The 18,800-nt window shown below is 40.6% G+C and overlaps 2 protein-coding genes and 1 pseudogene across 2 annotated transcripts; 2 read left to right on the top strand and 1 right to left on the bottom strand.

Moving 5' to 3' along the window:
- The first annotated feature begins 6,227 nt into the window (after positions 1 to 6,227).
- LOC116203361 lies at positions 6,228 to 9,505 on the top strand (annotated as a pseudogene).
- Positions 9,506 to 11,966: 2,461 nt separating this feature from the next.
- LOC116205294 (probable phospholipid hydroperoxide glutathione peroxidase) lies at positions 11,967 to 13,732 on the top strand. The gene is made up of 6 exons (XM_031537851.1): positions 11,967 to 12,279; positions 12,415 to 12,491; positions 12,673 to 12,734; positions 12,887 to 13,005; positions 13,225 to 13,392; positions 13,485 to 13,732. Exons 1-6 carry the CDS (start codon positions 12,022 to 12,024, stop codon positions 13,515 to 13,517), a joined length of 717 nt encoding a protein of 238 aa, XP_031393711.1. The 5' UTR covers positions 11,967 to 12,021; the 3' UTR covers positions 13,518 to 13,732.
- Positions 13,733 to 13,782: 50 nt separating this feature from the next.
- On the bottom strand, positions 13,783 to 16,659 carry LOC116205295 (putative pre-16S rRNA nuclease). The gene is made up of 7 exons (XM_031537852.1): positions 16,200 to 16,659; positions 15,393 to 15,541; positions 15,130 to 15,187; positions 14,849 to 14,920; positions 14,675 to 14,770; positions 14,429 to 14,518; positions 13,783 to 14,352 (listed from the first exon to the last, which is right to left on the bottom strand). Exons 2-7 carry the CDS (start codon positions 15,539 to 15,541, stop codon positions 14,302 to 14,304), a joined length of 516 nt encoding a protein of 171 aa, XP_031393712.1. The 5' UTR covers positions 16,200 to 16,659; the 3' UTR covers positions 13,783 to 14,301.
- Between the last annotated feature and the right edge of the window lie 2,141 nt (positions 16,660 to 18,800).

Below are 18,800 nucleotides of genomic sequence, written 5' to 3'. Positions count from 1 at the left end.
TGCGAACTTAGGTCTATTTTCACTTAAAAGTTCAAATTGATAAGTGGTGATAGTTAATTCTCATATAAACCCATAGTTATTCCTTTATTTTTTCCATGTGAAATTAACATCCTCAACACAAACTACCCATATTAGCGAGAATTCCAACCGGTGGCATCATATACAACTTTTTTTCGGTGGTTAAAATTGTCAGAGACATTGCTCTCGCGATTCCAAGAGATTGAATGTTAAAGATTATTCTCTCTCCCAACAAGTGTCCCGGTGGCATCATATACTACATGCTAAGTATGTATGTGTGTACATGTGTGTACTAATTTATACATTATTTTCGGATGGATTATATTCCCACGTTTGGGCATGAAGCCTCCAATTTTATTTCTTCATATATTTCTTTTAAAAAGAATTAATAAAAAATTAATAGTATATGTTAAGATAAGAGTTTAAAATGAATCAAATAAAATTAGAGTGAATCAAATAAAAAATGAGAGTTTCCCTTTCAATAAAATAAAATTCTGAAATCAAATTTTGCAGGAAATGAATCTGTTTTTAGTAAATTATTTCGGTCGAGTATTTGGGGATGCACCAACGTGTTTGAAATATGGTCGTGAAATAGAGTGCTCTTCGAAGTAAATTTTATTTGCTTAATCAGAGAAGAGAATCAAAGGAAAATAAAATATACCAATGGTATTCCTTTCTACAATTGAAATGATCGTGCTCATTTTATCCCGACTCCAAGTCCGGTGGACTCTCGCATTTACAAGTAAAGTAAACATTGTAAAACAAGTTCGAGTTTCACACTTATTAAGAGAAAAAATAACTTTTAATACTCGATCTCTCAGAATTTCAAAGCAATGTCCTCCACATTTTAAAATGAACTTAGTAGAACTTTGATCCCAAACGAGGACATAAAAAGTAGTGACGTATTACGTTGAAGACCTTCGTATATGTCGGATGTGAGGACTGTATGTTTGGTAAGCATAATTAAAAAAAAATGGAATAGATTCAAACTTTATTCCATTCATACTTACCGAACATGGTCTAATACCTATAATTTTTCGAGCGAAGCATGCGATGAAAGCCGGAAAATCTAGTACCTTTATTACGTAGAATTGGAACACCATTCAGGCGGTTCCACGGAGGAAAATAAATGTTTTCTTTTATTTTTTCTAAATTAATTGCTTTACGTATTACCCCAGTGTAAAACCAAAGCAAATCCTTTAAAAAAAGAAAAACAATGCAAACCACAAAAAAAAAAACCAAGTGAACCTCCAATCAACATGAGTTAGTTTAAGTGGTTTTAACAATTTATTCCTTTCAAATAAAAATTCGGGTTCGAATATTATGAATTGAGAAAATTCACGCTATAAAAATTTTTATCTCTTATTATTCATTTTTGCATTCACGGCTTGCGAGATCTTGATCATAACTGCTAGACCATGCTCGAGCATTAGCGGAAGATTTAGGTCTTTTATCCCTCAATCGCTTTACATGACCAAGAGACATGATTTAGTGACCCATCAATATCGGTGTCTTTGAAATGGACTAGTTTCTCCGGATCTCCTCCCCATCAGTCACTTTGATGCAATCTGATAGCTCATAACATTGCTATGTGGCATTGTTTCCTACTAACATATCACCCTACGATTGTCCCGATGATTGAACTTCCTATATCTCCATAACATTGTAATTTCGATATGTTAGGAAGAATCCATTCGTGAAGCAATCGAGGACGTAGGGTTCCAAGCCTCTCTGGTTGAGAACAAAACAAACAAGCCCACATCCCAGGTATGCTGAATCCGGATCAATGGGATGTTGCGACTGATGTACGATAGTAGAAGATAATATGAACGAAAAAATAAAAGTGACACACGGAATTGATTACCCAGTTCGTCAGTAATTCTGACTACGTCTGGGGGCGCCGCCAAGCCAGGTATATCACTATTTTGAGTTAGGGTTACAAGAGATATAAACTGCTGTTTTAAAGGGAACAAACCCTAATTACATCCCCAATGGGCCGATCTCGACCCGGATTCACAGTACTTCAGGCTCCATAATTTAACAATCTCCCACTTGGAGACTGAACACGAATGCAATTATCTCTTCATCTTCATAGTCAGCAAATAACCCATAAAAATGACGGCGGCGCCAATCCTCGAATTCTTCAAGTTCCAAGGCCAGTTGAAGCCATGCATAACTTCAACTTCTCTAAGGTCACAACCTTAGTTAACATGTCAGCAGGATTCTCGCTTCCACGTATCTTCATCAGTTGCAAAGTCTTCTTTTCCAAGATATGTCGAATGTAATGATACTTCAACTCAATGTGCTTCGTTCTTGAATGAAAAGCTGGATTCTTCGCTAAGAAAATAGCGCTTTGACTGTCGCTGTAAAGAATACTGTTCTTCTGCTCTTTCCTCAGTTCACACAAGAAATTCTGCAGCCATATCATTTCTTTACTAGCCTCTGTCACTGCTATATACTCCGCTTCTGTAGTAGACAAAGCCACTGTCTTCTGCAACTTAGAAGCCCAAGAAACCGATGTACCACCGAAAGTAAACACGTATCCGGTTGTACTCTTCCTTTTATCAAGATCACCTGCCAAGTCAGCATCAACATAACCATTCAAAACCATGTTCTTGCCTTCGAAACATAGAGCCCTCTCTGTGGTACCTCGCAAGTATCTGAAGATCCACTTTACCGCTTCCCAATGCTGCTTACCCGGATTACTCATATATCTGCTCACAACTCCCACTGCATGCGCAATATCTGGTCTAGTACACACCATAGCATACATAATACTTCCAACTGCTGAAGCGTAGGGAACTTTTTCCATATGAGCACGCTCTGAATCACTTTTAGGTGAATCCTTCATTGATAGCTTAAAATGGCTACCCATAGGAGTACTCACTGGCTTTGCTGTATCCATACGGAATCTCTTCAAAACTTTTTCAATGTATTCAGCCTGTGAAAGGAACAGCTTTTCTGCCACTTTATCTCGATTAATCCTCATACCTAGGATCTGTTTAGCCTCTCCAAGATCCTTCATTTCAAACTGTTTAGACTATTGCTTCTTCAACTTATACACCTCTTGAGCACAAGAGCCTTCTATCAACATATCATCAACATATAATAGCAAAATAATAAAGCTATTGTCAAACCTCTTGAAGTAGCAACAATGATCAGCATTGCATCTGACAAACTCGATCTCATGCATGAACCCATCAAACTTCATATACCACTGTCTCGGGGCTTGTTTCAATCCATACAAACTTTTCTGTAGCTTGCACACAAGCTCACTGCTACCTTCGGACAAGTATCCTTCTGGTTGCTTCATATATATGTCTTCGTTAAGATCTCCATGAAGAAAGGCCGTTTTTACATCCATCTGCTCTAACAATAAATTCTCTGCAGCAACTATGCTCAAAACTAATCTGATAGTTGTTAGCTTCACAACAGGAGAGAATATGTCTGTATAATCAATACCTTGTTTCTGCTGAAAACCTTTCACAACCAACCTTGCCTTGTAACGCTTGCTTCCATCCGCCTCTTCTTTAATTCTGTAAACCCACTTGTTATGCAATGTTTTCTTACCCTTTGGAAGCTCAACTAGTTCCCAAGTGCTATTGGACATTAAAGAATTCATTTCATCTTCCATTGCAAGCTCCCACTTGCTTGAGTGCTCGCTCTGCATAGCTTCAGCATAACATTCTGGCTCACCACTATCAGTCAATAGAAGATAGTGTAAAGAGGGCGAGTACCTTTCTGGTGCGTGATGTTGTCTTTCTGATCTCCTCAACGGAACTACCGGGGTACTTGGTTCTGCCTCAACAACCTCCTGATCATTCTGAATTTTGCTAACACGTGAGTTTGGAATATCCAATTCAACAAACTGAGGGCTTTTAACCTGAGTACCTGCACTATCAATGTCTGGTGCACCCGACCTGTCTTTGTACAGAACATGCTCATTAAATATGACATCTCGACTTCGAATTATTTTCCGATTCTGATCATCCCAAAATCTATAACCAAATTCATCACCGCCATATCCAATAAAAGTACACTTCACAGATTTTGCATCCAGTTTGCTTCTAGTAGTAGCATCAACATGAACATACGAAACACAACCAAAAACTTTGAGAAATGATAGGTTTACCTCTTTACCACTCCATACCTCCTCTGGTATGTCGTTATCCAGAGGAACTGATGGTCCTCTATTAATTAAGAAAGCAGCAGTGTTAACTGCATCTGCCCAAAATGTCTTCGGTAACCCACACTTCAATCGCAAGCACCTAGCACGTTCATTCAAGGTTCTGTTCATTCGTTCTGCAACACCGTTCTGCTGAGGGGTTCCTCTAACAGTTTTCTCCATGCGAATGCCATTCACAGCACAATACTCTTTGAACTCATCGAGCTCATATTCTCCACCATTATCAGATCTCAAACATTTCACCTTCAGGCCTGTTTCATTTTCTACCAAAGCTTTCCACTTTCTGAAAGCATCAAAAGCGTCAGATTTACGTTTAAGAAAATAAACCCATACCTTCCTCGTGGAGTCGTCAATGAAGGTCATGTAATATGATGCGCCACCAAGAGATGTGACCGGTGCTGGTCCCCATAAGTCACTATGTACCAGCTCCAATTTCTGCTTCTTCAAAGTTCTACCAGCCTTCGAAAAATTGACTATTTTCTGCTTCCCGAATACACAATCCTCGCATAATCCAAGCTCAACTGTTTTTAGACCTGGTAGTTTGCCCTTTGAACATAACTGTTTCATCCCCTTCTCACTCATGTGGCCAAGCCTGCAATGCCACAAATCTGCATCGCTGTTTGCACTGGCGAGTGCAATGTTATCATGGTTGTTCACGGTCATGTATAGTGTACCCTCCTTCTTGCCTCGAGCCACCACCATGGCCCCTTTGATTATTTTCCAGGAACCAGAGCCAAAGGACAAGTCATAACCCTCGTCATCCAGCTGCCCTACAGAAATCAGATTCCTCTTCAAACCAGGAATGTGCCTTACACCACGCAACTGCCATATGAGTCCATTCGGTGTTTTGATCCGAACATCTCCCTTCCCTGCGATCTCCAAAGGCTCATCATCTGCAAGATAAACCTTACCAAAATTTCCAGAAGTATAATTCTCCATAATATCGGCATTAGGGCAAGAATGAAACGATGCTCCAGAATCCAAAACCCACGATTCCAACGGACTGCTGACACTCAAGATCAGTGCGTCACTAATCTCCTCTGTTGCCACGTTTGCAGAGTTGTCGTCTTTCCTTTCCTTTCTCGGTGCCTTACACTGATTCTTGTAATGACCACGTTTTTTACAATTCCAGCACTCAATTGAACTTTTGTCTTGTCCTGACTTAGATTTACTTCTCGATTTCGATCTGCCTCGATGCGAATTCCCTGATTCTGATCTGCCTCTATTTTCTGTACTCAAAGCTAATCCTGAAGTTTTCCCTGATTCTTTTCTGCGAATTTCTTCACTAATTATCAGATCTCGAACTTCATCAAACTTTAATTTTGCCTTCCCCGCTGAAGCACTGACAGCTGTGACCGTTCCGCTCCAACTTTCTGGTAGAGACGATAATAAAATTAGGGCTCTTACTTCGTCATCAAAATCGATAGCAACTGAGGTCAATTGAGCCGTTATCAAATTGAACTCATTCAGATGTTCGGCAACAGCAGTACTCTCCGACATCTTTAGGTTAAACAGCCGCCGCATCAGATGAACCTTGTTCGCTGCTGATGGCTTTTCGTACATATCGGCTAAAACCTTCAGTATGCCTTTGGTGGTTTTCTCCTTCGCTGTATGAAACGCCACGTTCCGTGACAGCGACAGACGAATCACACTCATCGCCTTCCTATCCAACACCTTCCATTCCGCTTCTGTCATCCCGATCGACTTATCCTCTAGAGGTTGCCACAAATCTTTACCGTAAAGATAATCTTCGATCTGCATCCTCCAAAACCCGTAATCCAATCCATCGAACTTTTCGATCATCAATTTTCCTCCGTCCATCGTAGATTGCTCCGATTCAAACCCGAGCTCTGATACCAATTGTTGCGACTGATGTACGATAGTAGAAGATAATATGAACGAAAAAATAAAAGTGACACACGGAATTAATTACCCAGTTCGTCAGTAATTCTGACTACGTCTGGGGGCGCCGCCAAGCCAGGTATATCACTATTTTGAGTCAGGCTCCATAACTTAACATGGGATGACCTGCACATCTTGCTCCTCCACACTGGAGTCTGCTCTCCGTTCAGTCCCTGGAGCCCACAAGGCCCAGGTGGCCTTAGCAACAGAAGAAGCGGAGATCCAGTATGACCGAAGAATCACAAGCATCGACCGGTTGCTGAGTACCATAGAGGACACAGGGTTCGAGGCAGTCCTCCTGAGCACGGGCGAGGACATGAGCAATATACAGGTCAGGGTTGATGGCTTGAGTACCGACCATTCAATGAGAATACTAGAGAACTCCCTCCTAGCCCTTCCTGGCGTTAACGCAGTCGAGACAGACCCACATCTCCATAAATTCTCGATCTCCTATAAATCCGACCTTACAGGCCCTAGACGCTTCATTGAGGTAATCAAGTTGACTGGTTTGGGACGATTCAAGGCAGAAATATTCCTGCAGGGCGAAGGAGGAGGAAGAGATTTTCATAGACGGGAGGAAATAAATCAATACTACAGATCCTTCCGATGGAGTTTAGTTTTAACCATTCTTGTCTTTCTACTCTCCATGGTCTCGATGTACATTCCTGGATTCAAAGAAGGGCTCGATTCAAAGATTCTCAATATGATGAGCATTGGCTCCTTAGGTGGATCCTCTCGACTCCTGTGCAGTTCATCATCGGGCAGAGATTCTACACAGGGGATTACAAGGCTCTCCGCCATGGATCCACCAATATGGATGTTTTGATTGCATTGGTAATGAATGAGGCATGCTTCTACTCAGTCTACTCAGTTCTGAGGGCTGCCATTTCTCCGAATTTTAAAGGCACGGACTTCTTCAAGACTAGTTCAATGCTCATCTCGTTCATTCTTCTCGGAAAGTGCCTTGAGGTTCTAGAAAGGAAAGACTTCCAAGGCCATTGAACAAGCTAATGAACTTGGCGTCAGAGACAGCAATACTGCTAACACTAGACAGTGAAGGTAATGTGACAAGCGAGAAGGAAATCGACAGTCAGTTGATACAGAAGAACGATGTCCTCAAGATTATCCTGGGGGCTTGGACGGGTTCGTCATTTGGGGACAGAGCCACATCAATGAGAAGATGATAACAGGAGAGGGCAGGCCAGTGGCAAAGAGGAAGGGCGACACAGTCATTGGAGGGACGGTAAATGAGAATGGGGTCAGAGAGTGCCCTCTTACAAATCGTTCGTCTTGTCGATTCGGCCCAGATGGCCAAAGCGCCAGTGGAGAAATTCGCAGACCAAATTTCCAAGTACTTTGTGCCTCCGGTATGAAAAATTCTAGCTTTTCTTTTTCCCCCCTCCCCCAGCTATTATGCTATCAGAAGATCAGTTTTTCTAAATTTCCGAACTTGTACATCCTAATCAGATCTTTTTACAAATCATAAATGGGATTTCCAATTTGAACAGTTGATTGTCCTCTCCTTCTCAACTTGGCTCACATGGTTTCCGGTCGGAAAATTTGGGGCCTACCCCAAGTCATGGATCCCATCTTCAATGACAGCTTTCAGCTCGCTCTCCAGTTCGGTATTTCGGTGATGGTTATAGCCTGCCCTTGTGCTTTAGGGCTGGCAACTCCAATGGCAGTTATGGTTGGAACCGGCGTTGGTGCATCTCAAGGAGTGCTTATCAAAGGAGGTCAAGCATTAGAAAGTGCACATAAGGTTAGATCGATCTGAATCCGTACTCTCATATTGCCATAATTGGCAATTATTATAACGTAAAAGTCAAGAAACATTTATGGGTCCGACTTTAATGATAAATTTAATGAGAGGTAAACTGCGGAGTGTTGTGCAAGACAGGAACGCTCACATTTGGGAAACCAGTGGTTGTCAATACAAGGCTTTTGAAGAACATGGTATCGCGGGACTTCTACGAACTTGTTGAAACAACATAGGTATGATTATTTCATGGAACAACTTGCTTAGTTGCTTTTTTTTTTTTTGTTACAAACATTTGAGATCTAAGTTTAATGTTGGACACCATATACTGTGTCAGGTCAACAGTGAGCACCCTTTAGCTAAGGCAACTGTCGAGTAAGCAAAGAAATTCAGAGGCAATGAGGAGAACCCAACTTGGCCCGTACCACGTGACTTTACCACTGTCACGGGCCACGGAGTGAAGGCTACCGTGCGTAACAAGGAAGTAATCGTTGGGAACAAGAGCTTGATGTCAAAATATGAAATCGTGGTCCCGCCTGAAGCAAATGAACTACTTGCAGAAATTGAGGAAATGGTGCAGATCGGGATTCTAGTGTCCATCGACCATGAACCTGCAGGAGTTATAGCAATCTCCGACCCACTGAAAGCCAGTGCTGAGGAAGTGATTTCAATCCTCAATTCCATGAATGTGAGGAGCGTAATGGTCACTGGCGACAACTGGGGCACCGCAAATTCAATAGTTATGCAAGTTGGAATTGAGGGGATCGTGGCGGAAGCCAAACCTGAGCAGAAAGCAGAAAAAGTGAAAGAGTTTCAGGTAGTAAACCGTTCTTTGTTCTCTCTCTCTCTCTCTCTCTCTTCTTTTTTTTTCTTTTTTCCTTCTCCATACTACTATGATACTCTCTAATCCCGATCATAGGCCTGCTGAGGTGCGTCAGATTTTGTAAGCCTTCCTAGCTGGTCAGTCGGCCTAGAAGCATGGTCCAACATCGCGCTTATTAACCCGTCCAATAGCGTGACAAGCCCATCCTATCTTTGACTGCCCACAAATTCCCACCATTAAATTTGATATATCTATTTTCCTCCGGTTTTATACAGGCTTTGGGCTATACTGTTGCAATTGTAAGGCTGCAGAAGTGGGGATGGCAATTGGCGCTGGGACAGACATTGCAATCGAGGCACCGGACATAGTCCTCGAGAAAAGCAACCTCAAGGATGTTATAACTGCCATTGATCTTTCCTGGAAAACATTCTCTCGGATCCGCCTGAACTATATGTGGGCCCTAACCTCCTCGGTATCCCAATTGCTGCTGGGGCCCTCTTCCCCGGCACAGGGTTCCGGGATATCTACTTTTTAGAGTAAATTAGCAAATTGTTCCTCAGTGAGTGTTTTATGCTGCTCTCTGCTGCTGAGGTATTACAGGAGGCTAAAGAAGCTGAACACCTTTGAGATACGCCAGATAATGATAAATTGAAACAATATGGAACGTTCGGGTAATGAGTATGCTTGTATAGAAGTAAATTTCCTGTTCCCCTGTAAGTAAGTTTGCCATTTGATCATTTGCAGTTAGCAGGACACAGATGAATACTGTTGGCAAGTGTGGAATATAGTGAATGTGGCAGTATCGTGGTGTTATGCAGATGAATGGCATTAATATGATCAATGTTCCTATCTCAGAAAGTGCTGCTCTTTTATCGATATTATCTCATCAAGTGCTTAATCTCGAGAAACCATAGCCCTGATTTGTTTAGGGCAACAATTGGCCGGCTTCGTTTCTGTTTTCCTTGAAGACTGCTGTTGGAAAAGGATTCGCAGATTCTTCATCAGAATTTCACTTATTTTCGACCAAGTTTTGTTCCTTCGAGAGCTTTCTGTTCCCTTCTGAACTTTCGTTTTTGAGTAGTAGAGCAATCATTTCTCAGCTGAAGCTTGATAGAGTGTGCAGGTCAAGTCCCTGGAGCCATGGCCCATCTCCTGTTTTTGTTTCCGGAACCGTGCCATATATTGTTTCCTATGGAAGTTAAGCCCTCCAAAAGAACTTTAGCAGCATTCTGGTTTGTACTTTTCCGGAATACCCAATGGCATTTCGTGCAGCAGAATAATTCCAAAGATTTCTTTGTGAGAAATCAATAGAAATTGAAGAAGCTTGGCCTGGCGACTTTTTCAGTTTTAACGAGATGAATCAGAAGGGAGACGATCAAAATCTGACATAATGCCCCTTCAAAGGCCCAATTCGTTGGACCAGCGAGACCATGAGAAGCAACAAAAGTACCGAATGATATTCAGGGACATGCCTACAGATTTGGAAACACCTTCCAATGAATCTTGACTGTTGAGCTCGATCTTAACAACCTCTGATACCTTAGCAGAAGCCGATCACACAAACTGTCACGTTGCCAGACAATGTTTCTGCTCTCGGGTGACATTAAAATTTGAAGCTTACATCCTCCAAAAATTTAAGAAAAAGGAAAAAGTTTTCCAATCTTCTTAGAAGAAATCTGGTTGAATATTTAGATTGTGATTAGTTCGATCAAGTCCCACAACCAATCTTGATTTGAGAAGCTATTGATTGAATCACGGCTTCACTCCATGTTGCCCGAGCTCAACAACCCTCCTAGAAGATCAGTAATCTTCGCCCTTTAATCGTCTCCACCAGAAACTTCTCACCTAACCATTCTCGAGTTCGGCAATTTCTGTGGTACAGTTCTCATAAAGCCCGGGCTAGTCTTTCTCATGATAAGTATCGACTAATGCAGTTTTCAAACACTCATCAGATGATTATAATGTACATCTTCATGAACTAGCTACTTGCACGGCTTGAAAGAGATTGACAACAATAGGAACGATAATGCCAAGAAAATGAAAAAAAAAAATTGCTGCTATATTTTCATTTTTAAGTAAACAATATTAGCATAATAATTGCTGAGTATAACAAAGAAATTGATTAATGAGTGAGACAGACGCTTGCAGTTTTGGCCTCAGGTTGCTGCCATGTTTTACTTCGTTCGATAGATAGATTCCTAATTGTTAATATGTTATGGTCCCCCAGCTTCATATCCGCTGCTATGTTTTTATTTTTAAGGAAACAATATTAGCTCAATAATTGCTGAGTACAACAAAGAAATTGATTAATTACAGAGCAAGACGCCTGCAGTTTTGGCCTCAATCATTGGCTTAATAAATCATAACAAAAACAGTTTAGATAAAAGCATACGGAATCTTTATAAGGAAAAACCAATCAAGAATTTCTTGGATATCTATTTTTTAGAGTAAATTAGCAAATTGTTCCTCGAAAGATGGATTTTGTCTCAAATGCACCTCGATCCATTTTTTTACATCAACCTGACCTCAGTCGATAACATTTACATCATTGTAACCCTTCTGTCACTCTCCCGTTAAAAAATGACGAAATCTTTCTCTTCCATTACTTATATTAATTTTTTTTTCTATTGCTCTCTCTCTTTTCATTTGAGTCATGAAGGTCCCCACCCATCCACATCGATGAAAGATCGCCGGTGACTCGTAGGAGTTTCGATGACCATTCCGAGGGGCTATTACCAACCCTCTTTCATCACCTCTCTAGGCCACCATCAAGCACGAAGCCTGATGATGATGAGCTCTCAGAAGATTTCTATTCATTGATGGACTGATAAATGCCCATCACTCCTTGCAAAACCGCAGCCGCAAATGTAAAGAATGGAAAGGAAAAGTTTCTTCCTTGATTTGAATCACATACCATTTTTTATACAAGAAACAATGCAGAAGACGATCAGAAAGAAGAGAGAATCGGTGTTTGTATTTACCCACAAAGAATCAAGAAAGCACATCATCTTAAGGATCCTCTCTTCCGTAAACAAATTCGTATGGAAAAAAATAAAACTAAAATAGAAAATAATATAATATATCATTAAAGAATTGAAAAAAATCAGAAAATGAATTTAAAAAAAAAAACTCTTTTTAATGTGTTTCGTAGATTTTTTAACCGAATGATTAGGATGACACAATCTCCACGTGTCGGATCAGCCCTTCACAAACCCTCGTGGGGTCGTGGATGATTCGACGGTAAAGGTAAAAGCCTTTGAAAATTCCCCAATATACAAGAAACCCAACTTTCCGTCCCCAGCTTCCCTTCCTTGTATAAAGGATCCCTGCTCGATGCTCTGTTCTTCCTCCAGGAGCCTTACCATCCGAGGAAGGAAAAGTCTCATCTTTGCGATCGCTTCTGCTTCATTGCTATCACCGACACGGTCATCGTCCGTATCTAAGCAGACCCATTTGCCGGCGGGTCCGAATTTCGCAACTCAAGGGCCTTCCTCGCACCAGCTTAAGGAGATCGGTGTGTTCTGTTGTTTGAGGTCGAATCGCACGATGGCAAGCCAGTCCCAGACTTCGGTTCACGATTTCGTCGTCAAGGTTTGTCCTATTGCAGTAGTTTCATTCTGATTTGAGGATCGGAGCCATGTCAGTTGTAGGATATTGGATTTGAGTAAACGATTTCTCCGGCAGTGGCTCTGATTTCTGATTAATATCGTGCCATTTTAATGTCAGGATGCCAGGGGTAATGATGTGGATCTGAGCACCTACAAGGGCAAGGTCTTGTTGATAGTCAATGTTGCCTCACAATGGTAACTTGCCATTACTTGCAAAGCATCATCATTCATCCCTCTTTCGATGTCAAAATTGTAGGCTTTTGTTGTTTTGCGGAATTTGATGTGGTGTTCAGAAGATAGGGAGAAGCTCTAATCTTTAATTTTTCATGGTACCTCGTCTCACTCTTCTTTGTTCTTGCTTTTCTGTCTGAGCCAGTGGGCTGACCAATTCGAATTACACGGAGCTCGCCAAGCTCTATGAGAAATATAAGGATCAAGGTATGTGTCCCATGCCTCTTTTGTGCGGCGACAGCCCGATGATGTGCCTTTAACTTCTTTCCGGTTCTGATGATATGTCTTACTGTCAAAGAAATGAAGCAGGCTCCAGTTGAAATGTTTGATAAGTGATATCCTGTTTGTTCTGAATATAGGTCTGGAGATTCTGGCATTTCCCTGCAACCAGTTCGGAGCTCAGGAACCTGGGACGAATGAGCAGATCCTCGAATTTGCTTGCACTCGGTTTAAGGCTGAATATCCCATCTTTGATAAGGTAAATGAGCTTTTCATCTTTTCGCTTTCAGGTTTTGTTAGTCCTCTTTAGTGTGCAACACTTTTGGACGTCTCTTACACAGCCATATTAATCCCGACTCGTGTTGAATACTTCACATAAATATGGAAAATTATGTGGTCAGATGAGATCTTCTATTCTGTTGGAAGCTGAAAATGTGATGTAGGATTATTCATTCTTTCCGTACTTTTTGTCGAGCAGGTCAATGTGAATGGTGAGAACACAGCCCCGCTGTACAAGTTCCTAAAGTCAAGCAAAGGAGGATTGCTTGGTGATAGCATCAAATGGAACTTCTCCAAGTTCCTTGTTGATAAGGAGGGGCATGTGGTCGACCGTTATGCGCCCACAACTTCACCACTGAGCATAGAGGTAGATTTTAAGTTCTAATGGAAATTCACACTGAAACAATGGTTTTCCAGGGTGATTGATTAACATGCTTTTTGTCATCGTTGACGTTGCAGAAAGACATAAAGAAGCTGCTGGAGAAAAACTGAGAGCTGAAAGCTACTGCTCGGCTCGGCTGAGAAATATATGACAGAAATAAGTGATGCAATAGCAAAGTACGGTCTTAAATAATTAGCCATCGCTCTCCACCCGATGTCTTTCAGTTATGTAGTCATATGTCATTTCAATATGAACAATTTGTAGACTGCTTGCTGTTTTGTTTTGTTATCATATGTCTTTCGAGAATATATATCCCTTAATTGCAGATCTTCGTCTTCATAGATGTAAGGATGGGGATTGGACGATTCAGAAAGATACCAAAAAAGGAAGCCTTTCCATTAGGACTGAACACTTACATGAAGAAATGAAAGCACTAAGACTGTCATGAAGTTAACCATTTACATAGCTGAAAGTTCAAGGCACGAAGACAAGACAAGAAAGATGAACAACAATCAATTGAACAAAATCTTTATACTGCTAGTAGCACAGCATGCAACTAAGCACCATTTCTGTGGTCTCCTACTTTCGAGTGGGGAGGGAAAAGTTCAATTTTTTACCTACTCCGATGAATCACAACGCACTCGAATACCAAAAAGAAAGGATCCTTCACCAAAATCATCCTCCTCAATCGTAAATGGTTTTGATCGAGCATTCCCAACTTCAGGTGAAAAATCGCTTCCCCACAGATCCACTGAAGTGGCATTGCAAGAGCAGGTGCATTGAATATGTATCTTGGTACACTGCTTATTGGAATACAAATTCTTGAAACAATTATTAGGGTAGGAAAAGGATAAGAGCAATGTGTACGAATCACCAAGAAGGCTTATCCATCTACTATTGAGCAGCTTCCAACTTCAGTTTTTTGTTCACGTAATCCAGGTAACCCTGCCAAAACAGAAAGTTGATCATGCTGTCTTAAACATTGCTTTCCTCGGAGAAATAAATGTGATGGAAATGTTACCTGAAGGATCCCAACTGCGGCAAATTTATCAATCACTGTCTTTGATTGCACCGGATGCAAGTTTGCAGGTTTCAACAGGAGTTCTGCATTCTGAAGACATATGATCTTCCATCAATGGCAAATAATTCTCGTGCACAACTTTCCTTGTGTCATGTAACTATTTGTCTTCAAACTGATATAGTAATGCATTAATTTGACCTTTAATTACAGTTACAATAACCATTCAAATAAGCTATAAGCATTCACCTTCGATGTGAAGCTCTCGTTCCAATATGTATAGCAGACACCTTCAAGTTTTCCCGTTTTTGAAAGGTCATTTATTAAAAGCTTCACTTGCCATCCCTGACAAATGCTACATTGATTAGAAAGAAAGTAACATGGTAATCAACTGAACCAGTTGATTGGGAGATGGAGACACACATCAGGGGTGGTAGAACGTAGCTTGTCGAAAGGGCAGCCAACAACAAATCCCGCAATTGAGAGTTCAGAGATCTGCGCACAAAAGAAGAAATAGTGAACTCTAGCATCATCTCTGACAGTACTATCACATGTTTTCTCTTATTTCCCATTTCCTGCAATAAAATGAACTCTTATTGAGTGGTGCGGGGAAGATTGCTCTAAATAGTTATCGGGGAGAATAAATTAAGCATAATCAGAATTATATTGACCTAAAGACGCTGTAGGAAGACAGAGAGACTCACCAGACTTTGGAAATCAGACGCCATCAGATCAATATTTGTTTTCTTCCTTAACAGAACACTGCAGTTTTGAGAACATAAAAATTACTTACAGACATTATACAAAACTTCCCATGACTAATAAAAGAGGACAGCAAAGAAAGGAACTCCAACAGTACAAAATGCTGTGAGTTAGAGCTGCAACTCGACTTCCCAGAAAATACATGCTAAAAATTCAGCGCGCACACACAATAGGTATTCTAAAAACTTGCAGGAAAGATTTACACCTTAAAGGTGACGCGATTTTGTTACTTGTATCAGATACGGCTAGACCCACATACTTTTCACCAACATCCAATCCAAGCAACCGCGCACGTCCCTTCTTATGAGTCTTCAGCAGATCGCTGTAGAGGCTGAAGGGCCTCATGTATCTCATCTGCAAATCAAGTGAACCGAGTGAAGAAAAGCTCTATTAATGCCTTAGAGAAATCACACGAAAAATTTTTCTATTGATTTCATTTACTCCCCAGAGCAAATATCTAATGCACTTGGGACTCGAGATGAAATTATTCCAATAAAAATAAATAAATAAAGAACAAGAAGGGAACGAGGGGCACCCGCTTCGGTACCTCAATTCTCCGAAATTCTCAGACAAACCTTTGCATACCCAGTTGCATGTTGAATCGTATACATATGAATGGGCTGGTTTAGATCGATCTTAATCGGCTACTTATGAATTACTTCTCTATTTAATAGATGAATAGAATACTATTAAACGCAGTAATAAGCCAAAAATCTCAAGTTACGGATTTGCGCAGGATTAGAGTTGCCAAAAGCAAATCACCCAAAATTCTAATCCTAGTCACCAAAAGCAATGCCAACTTCCCAGTTCTAATGGTGCAGGAAACTATAGCTAGAACGACAGATGGAAAAGTAGCTGCGTGACGAAAGAAGACAGCTTGTGAGCCCTTTATGTTCATTCCTCGTGTGCATAGGATTCATTCGGGCATTTCGCCAAACAGGTAGATGGCTTTCACCTACGCATAGAAATATGGACACAGAGAGAGAGAGAGAGAGAGATGAAAAGCGGGCACCTTTCTTTGCTGATGAGTTCAATCAACGGAGAAGAAGAATGAAGAATGCGAGGCGAGCAAGGCCACGGAAGGAAACCGAGCGCCGACGTCGGGAGGACCGGAGATGCTGTTTATAGTTTATACCCCTGATGTCCTAATACTTCCTCCAATTGTCCAACGTTAACATATTTCTTCTTAAATACAGTTCACATTAATTTAATCCACCGAAATAGGCAGTTCTCGTTAGAGAGAGAATACGAGAATTGGCAGAAAAACAAACTAACATGCCAAGAATATTTTTTTCTTTTTTTTTGGGGGTGAACATGCCAAGACAAATTTGCTTTGCATAAAAATATTTTCCTGGAAAAAGAAAAATAAAAGAATTATTTCTAAAATAACTTATTTGATATGTATTTGATAATAATATAAACATACTTGAGCTTCTCTTTCGGTTACTAGTTTTTTTTTTTTGGTTACACCCAAGGGCTTTTAGTCTAGTGGAGGGAAAAAAAACATAGGGGGTTTGGAATAGTACACGGCACACTGTCTCGGACTTGTTTTATCAGCATGATTACACTCTCAAGATGCAACTCTCTACTAAGGCGCTAGAAGCGAGCGAGGGAAGCTTACTTGAACTCCTCAATGTTTGTGTGGATGAACTTTTCTAGCGATATATAAAATTTGTATCTTAAAAAATCTTGAACATTAAGACAACCGTTTCAAACTTTCACCAATAGGCCACCTTGCTTGACCTTGGTCATTTCCTAAGGACCTTGTTGGGGCTCAGATCGGTTTGGTTTGTAACTTTGTCAGGCAATGGGGATCCAAGGCCTTGTATGGTCCACTACAATGGGCTCGGGTCAGCTGCCATCGAAATGGTGTATGTATGTATGTATTATCCAGACAATTTGTAAGGCCTTAATTAAATTTATAATATTGATGATTGAATGAGATGTCACAAAGGCTAATCTTGAAAGATGAGAAAGGCACCAGATAAATCTCCTCCTCATGGTTCAGATACAAATCAAAGGCGTGGCAAATGCAGCTATAGTGACTACGTATGCTTTGTCGATCTTGACGATACCTTGAACACATTCGATCCATTTACTAGCGATATGGCAAGATGGCACAAGTGGCTATCTGTGCATATTGTGTATTCGCCTAAACGATCATTCCATGGAGCTTGGGCAATCTTCGGATCGGCGACAGATATGATCTTCAAGTTCTACCGGAGAACTCCTGCACGGAGCTTGGGCAATCGGACCATGGAGCCATCAAATCATCAATCTACGACGACCTCGCAGAGCACTGCCACTGGGTCCAGGCCAACTACGACAGTGAGATCAGCTGAAGCCTCGGTGTGCCCAGCCCGTTTAAGAAGCCAACCTTCACCTTACTTCAATCGGAAAATGTGGCCGGGCCTATTGAAGTCCTCGGGGCCTTCCCTATCATGGGCTGATAACCCCAGTAGTGGTCCCATTTTTGGCATCCTATTGTAATTGGATTTAAACGCAGAAATTGAAACAAATTAATTGCTGTAAATAACAAATGAAACAACATAAACAGATGGAAAGTTCTCCGTATTCTGCATAATGAAACAATTCTGCAAGTGTCTCCCTTAGGACAAATCATCTGTAATGCATAGCCATCTTCCAGGAAATAAGGAGTGTTTGAGAGGTATAACTGAGACGAGTTACTCATGAGTTACTCAAGATCAACTTGATGATACTTGAACTCGACTCGGTCTTGTCGAGCTCGAGTTGAGCTTTTTATTTGAACGAGCAGAGGTCGAGTTCAGTAGTAATCGACTCGTCGGGCTCCCAAGCTTAATCGAGTTTAATTTTCTTTGTAAAAATACATGAATAAATTCTCTTATAATTAGTGGCCTAACTCATACTTTATCTATACTATTATAAAAGGTGAAATACCCCTTGGTGTAACATTTGTTTTCCAAATTGCCCATATTACCCATATTTCAATTAATAAGAACCGTACACTTCATAATCATAACTATTCACTAACACGTAACCCCTTCTCTCTCGTCCTATTTTTTCTCTTCTTCACTCTCTCTGCCCTTCTCACTTCCACTTTTGAACCTCTACTTGAAAGTTGAAACTGATTTTAATGGAAATTCTTTTTATTTTTCCTTCACTATGTAAATGTATAATGAGCAAATTACCGAAAAAAGTATTGTGCAATATTAATATTTTTCACTAATAATTATTTTCTTCTTTCACTAAAATTATTCAGTTTAACTAAAATAATTCCATAAAAATAGAGAATCCTTTGATATTAATTTTCAACTATTTTTATTATATACTATTTATGGGCGTAGTGCAGATTGCATCTAATATCTCTTATGTAAAGATTAAGCTGGTATTTTCTTGCGAGATTAAATCTCTGGATTGCATTCACTATAATCATGGCATGTCCCTATCAATCATAATAATCTGTCATGCGTCCTACGTCGGATATTATTCGAGCACCAGCTTCTTAAGGTAATACTAGTTGGCCCTAGCTCAAACAAAAAGGAAATGACAATCAAAGAGGGTGTAATACAGCGGTTCACGCATTTATCTCATAATTAAAAAGTTTCAAGTTCGATACTCGATGTGAGACTAT

Source organism: Punica granatum, chromosome 4, assembly GCF_007655135.1.
Source record: "Punica granatum isolate Tunisia-2019 chromosome 4, ASM765513v2, whole genome shotgun sequence".
Lineage (NCBI taxonomy): Eukaryota > Viridiplantae > Streptophyta > Magnoliopsida > Myrtales > Lythraceae > Punica > Punica granatum.
The sequence above is the reverse complement of the archived record's forward strand: the minus strand, read 5'-3'. Positions and strand labels throughout refer to the sequence as shown.

Bases quoted from the DNA above. Each gene is read 5' to 3' on its own strand.
- LOC116205294 (XM_031537851.1), top strand. From the start codon at position 12,022: ATGCTCTGTTCTTCCTCCAGGAGCCTTACCATCCGAGGAAGGAAAAGT. The intron at 12,735-12,886 runs GTATGTGTCCCA...TTCTGAATATAG, and splicing joins TGAGAAATATAAGGATCAAG to GTCTGGAGATTCTGGCATTT. The intron at 13,393-13,484 runs GTAGATTTTAAG...TTGACGTTGCAG, and splicing joins CTTCACCACTGAGCATAGAG to AAAGACATAAAGAAGCTGCT.
- LOC116205295 (XM_031537852.1), bottom strand. From the start codon at position 15,541: ATGAGATACATGAGGCCCTTCAGCCTCTACAGCGATCTGCTGAAGACT. The intron at 14,921-15,129 runs GTGAGTCTCTCT...TTTTGTGCGCAG, and splicing joins CGTCTGATTTCCAAAGTCTG to ATCTCTGAACTCTCAATTGC. The intron at 14,519-14,674 runs GTGAATGCTTAT...ATATGTCTTCAG, and splicing joins ACGAGAGCTTCACATCGAAG to AATGCAGAACTCCTGTTGAA.